At 31.6% G+C, this 4965-nt stretch overlaps 1 protein-coding gene across 1 annotated transcript; it reads left to right on the forward strand.

The window, feature by feature from the left end:
- The first annotated feature begins 2682 nt into the window (after positions 1-2682).
- LOC111021887 (acid phosphatase 1) lies at positions 2683-4562 on the forward strand. Its single transcript, XM_022298998.2, has 3 exons — positions 2683-3114; positions 3801-4010; positions 4281-4562. Exons 1-3 carry the CDS (start codon positions 2708-2710, stop codon positions 4456-4458), a joined length of 795 nt encoding a protein of 264 aa, XP_022154690.1. The 5' UTR covers positions 2683-2707; the 3' UTR covers positions 4459-4562.
- Positions 4563-4965: the final 403 nt, after the last annotated feature.

The raw sequence follows: 4965 nt of genomic DNA on the forward strand, positions 1-4965 counted from the left end.
GTTGGTTTCTAATATTTTCAAAGTTTCAATTGGTTCATGTTTATTATTTCAAAAAAATTCGTTCAAATTATCTCTACTCGAGAAGGATGTTGGAATTGAATGACAAAATAGTGACACTTGCACGTAGTTGATAATTAAATTACAAAATATTGAAATATATATATACATTGAGAGATTAACACATCGAGTAATTACTCACTTATTGATTCAATTTGTTATTTGTGCAACTCTCAAGTAAAAAGATATTTATATGTACAAATGTTATATATTTTTATCAAATTCTTACTTATCGTTTGATTGCTTATTAAATATCCATATTAGGATTACTTAAGCCAACATAGAAAAGACTATTTACCTTTAAAAGTGGTAAATTTTTTGAATCAACTATTACGAAATGAATTGAATTTATAAATATGATAAATACATGAGTCTATTTAAGTTTGGAAGTTTTGAAAGGATAATAATGCACAATAGTTAGAAATTAGAATGCATGATTTTTACGAAAATATATTGACAATAACATTACAATAAACTGAAAGGGATACGCACTCACTCAATTATACTATAAACGTACATATTATTTTATCCTATAAAACTGTACATATTATTATTTGGAAAAAACTTCTCACTTCCTTCTTTTTTCCTATTCTTTGTCTACCTTTTTTCTCAATGCAGCATTGATATTTGGTCATCTAAAGCTAAAAGTTAAGGGAGAAAATAAATTTAACGACTTTAATCCAATATCCCAAAATTATTCAAATTACGTTGATTTACAAAAATGGCTATAAACATGCAGAAAGCCTCCATCTAAAATTAGAAGATAGTAAGACAATAAAAAAGAAATGTTATGTAATTTATGCAACTTCTCAACAGTCATTTAAAACTATGAAAAATAAAAATTAGATTATATATATATATATGTGTACACCTTTAATTGTGGATAAACATTGGTGGAGATTCATTTTTCATTGGATAAACTTAGTTACATCAAGTTTAAAAATGAAATGGAGATTGAAGAAAATAGAAAAAAAAAATGAGGTTACAAAAGTCGTCCAACCAACCTAAAAAAAGAATTCAAAAAGATTTGGAGGAGATTTTAATCTCACTTGTCTTGATTTTATGGGACCATGTGACTGTAAGGAGCACAATCAGAGTCGATCATCAGTCGGTTGGCCGACCCCGATGCTGAAACCGACCACATCGGTTTCCAAAAATGGAAACTGATGGTTTCCCTCCGCAGTTTGGCGCCAATTGGTCGACCGATTGATTTGGTCCGTCGGTTTAACTGACAATTTTTTTGGTCTATTATTGTCGTTAAGAAATAAGAATTAAGAAAACTTCGAAAGATTGGGTTGTTGGTAAGAAATAAAAGAAAAGAAGACATGATAAAGAAAAAAAATCTAAATGGTAATGGAAGAAGGAAGAAGATGGAGAAAAAAGACAAATGTGGTGAGAGAGAAGATTTTGATAGATAAGAAGAAAGAGAGAGAGAGTAATAAATGAAAAGGTAAATAATGAGTGATTTGGACAAATAAGAGATGAGAGAGAAGAGAAACCATTAAAATAAAATAGTATAAAAAAGTTGGGTGGTAAAAACCACGAACGCCAAGATTTTTCTTAGAAACCACTTTGAAAAACGGACCGGGTATCTTTCCAATCTAACACAGAAGTTGGTCAATCGGTCGGTTTTTCCTTATTTGGAACCACCGACACTGACAGACTTGTAGTTGAAATCGACCGAACCGACTTGGTTCGATCGGTTGGTCGGCCGGGGCAGTTTTTCAGGGGTGTGATGCTCACCCCTAAGCCCAATACTCGTTTCCTTATTATTTAAAGATATATAATTGCGGGAATTTACGCCTGCATTAAATGCCACCTAATTTAATTTAATATTGTTTATTTTTTGGGGGTAGTTGGCAACTTTTATTTCATTATATTTGTTATTATATTAAAATTTGATTTTTTTAAAGAGATATTAAAATTCGATTTAAATTATTTTAAACGTTTAAATTTGTATGTTTCTTCTAGGTTCTTTAATTCATCGAAATCTTTTACTTTTAATTCTTGAACTTTGTAATAAAACTATTATAAAATCATCATGGTTAACTTTTAACAAATCATTTAATAAATATACCTAATTTTACATGTAATTAATTTTTTTATTTGATGAATAGATAGGTATAAATTATCGTTTAAAATTATGTATTATAATTGTTTTAGGTACAACATGTGGGTGACGATTCGAACTTATAATTTTTTAGATGGACATAAGTTATTAACCAGTTGAACTCTTTTTATGTCTGTAAAACTTTATATTAGAGTTAAATTGTCAAGGAAACATAAAGAAAAATTAATTCCTAGATACACGGCCGTTAAAATTTATATCGTGTTAAATATAAATTAATTTCTTGCTCTTAATGGAAATTAAGTAGTAAATTTCTCTAACTACGTGAGCTTTCCTCACCAATAATTGACACATATCATCAAGAGATTATGAAGTCGAATCTCTCGTCAGTAGCGGTACCGAAAAAAAAAATAGTAAAATTTTGTACAACTAAAATTTAAACATAAAAATAAAGTAAGAAAATGAATTTTTCACGTGCAAAAAAGGAGTGGAGGAGAAGAGAGGAGCTAAGCAGTGCATATGCATTTGCATTATTATAAATTGAGTGAGTGGGCAAGGTTGTTTCATCACAGTCCTCCAACCATGGCTTCTCTGAAGTCCTTCCTCGCCCTTCTTCTCCTCCTCCTTCTTGCCTTCGCTTCCGATTCTGCCTCCTCCCGACCCATCATCCGAATGTTTCCGAGAAAAAACCTTCTTCGGTTCAACGACGATACCAACCTATTATGTGAGGGTTGGAAATATTCGTTCGAAGTCAATAACCTAATTACAAATTTCACCAGTCCGAAGGAGTGTGTTCCATTCCTTAAGCACTACTTCGACTATATCGACAATGGCGGTCGTTATTCTGTCGACCTGTACTATGCCATTGAATATGCGTATGAATACGCAGAGACGGTGAAGCTCAGCTCCGACGGGAGAGATGCTTGGATTTTTGGTGTGGATGACACTCTACTCTCTACTTTGCCATATTACCAAGAACGCGGATATGGGTAAGTTCAAAATTATGAAAATACAAGAGAAAAATATACTAATTATTATCTTTGATTTAGAAAATATGGTAAAGCATAATTTATCCTATAATTAAAAAGTAAAAAGTGAGAGATGTAGTTTGTGTTAGGAAACCCCTCCCCTTTAACGGAAAATTGAAATAAAACCATGGCATATTAAGAAAGAAAAATTCACCAGGTGAAAAATACCCTATCAATATTCATTCGATTCTATTTCGAAACTAATTGACTATGAAAGTAGTAATTAATATATATTATTAATCTTTGTTGGTTTCTTATCTTATCAATGTGAGATCTTTAACATGTTCTGGCGGTTCTTTTAAACTCACCCATTTTGAGCGAATATTATTTTTGGATGGAATGCTCACTTGAACATATTGGACTTGGACTCTAATGTTATCATGAGATGTGAGATCTTAACAAAATTAAAATTAGTATATCAGGCTTCAAATATTTCCAATTAGGATGAATAAAACTCTAAGCCGAGAAACTTTGGGAATGAAAATTTGCTCTGTTTTTGCATAGCTTTCCATCTCTTTTATTCACCAAATGAACGTCCACATTTTGTGTTTAACGTGCATTTTTTACTGGTTTGGATCCTTTGATCAAAGCCAATGCATTTCCCTAATAATTAAGACAAAGTTTGTATTTTTTCCTTTTAAAAATAGGTCGGAGACTTTCAATGAAACTGATTTCAATGAATGGATGGCAAAGGCCGATGCACCTCCAGTTGAATTCACTTGGGCGCTATACCGAATACTTCAAGACCTTGGCTTCAAGATTATCATATTGACTGGCAGAGACGAATTTACAAGAGGTTTCACACAACAAAACCTTCTCAAGGCTGGCTATTCCAATTGGGAGAAGCTTATCATGAGGTATAACATATAACTAAACCGCTCTTTCGGGCTCACCAATCTTGATCGGTGGCCCGATTCTACTTTTGGCATAATTTAGATGCTCATGTGAGCTAGTTGGACTATGATACCATATCAATATTTATGAGATTCTATTTCAAAATCGATAGAAAATGCGAGAAGTAGTCTATGAATCTTATAAACTTTGTTAGATCCATTGATCTTGCGACGTGAGATCCTTAGTTTTAGTTTCCGTACTCAAATTTATTTTTTCAACTGTGAAAAATGCAGGGGAATTTCGGATCAAGGTAAAGATGCAATTGTGTATAAATCAGAAATGAGAGCTAAGTTGGTGGGTGAAGGATATAGATTGCACGGGAACACAGGAGATCAGTGGAGTGATGTTTTAGGGCTTACACCAGCTGCACGTTCCTTTAAATTTCCTAATCCTATGTATTATGTCCCTTAAATTAAATTGTATGCTTAATCCTAAGTTTCTATCAAGTATGAACTGAATATTTAAATAAATTATCTCAAAATATTATATCTTGAGATAGTTGTCTTACTAAAGAACTGGTTCTGCTCTTTCTTTCCTCATCTCTAATAAGTTTGGTTTTATTTAGTAAGAGTCCATTTAGTAATATTCTTGTTATTATTCATCGTTTATAATTTTTTTTAAGCAATCTACACAATCTGCAACTATGTTTCTTATTTCTCAAAACATAAATAAAAAAGATTGTTTTATCATACCTAAATTCGTAGATGTTTAGAATCGTTTAATTCATTTTTCTTTATTAAAAATAAAGAAACAGCAACGTTACCAAACGAATCTTAATGTTCTCGTTCCTCCTTTCCAGATTCATGTTTCCGTTTGTACTTATTAATTAGGTCTCATTTGATCACTTTTCTTTTTTCTAGTGTAACAAATATGAGGTGCGTAGAGTAGATGTCAGCTACCATTAAACTATATATATTA

Source organism: Momordica charantia (genome assembly GCF_013281855.1).
Source record: "Momordica charantia cultivar OHB3-1 chromosome 8 unlocalized genomic scaffold, Mcharantia_2.0 BLBB01000008.1, whole genome shotgun sequence".
NCBI lineage: Eukaryota > Viridiplantae > Streptophyta > Magnoliopsida > Cucurbitales > Cucurbitaceae > Momordica > Momordica charantia.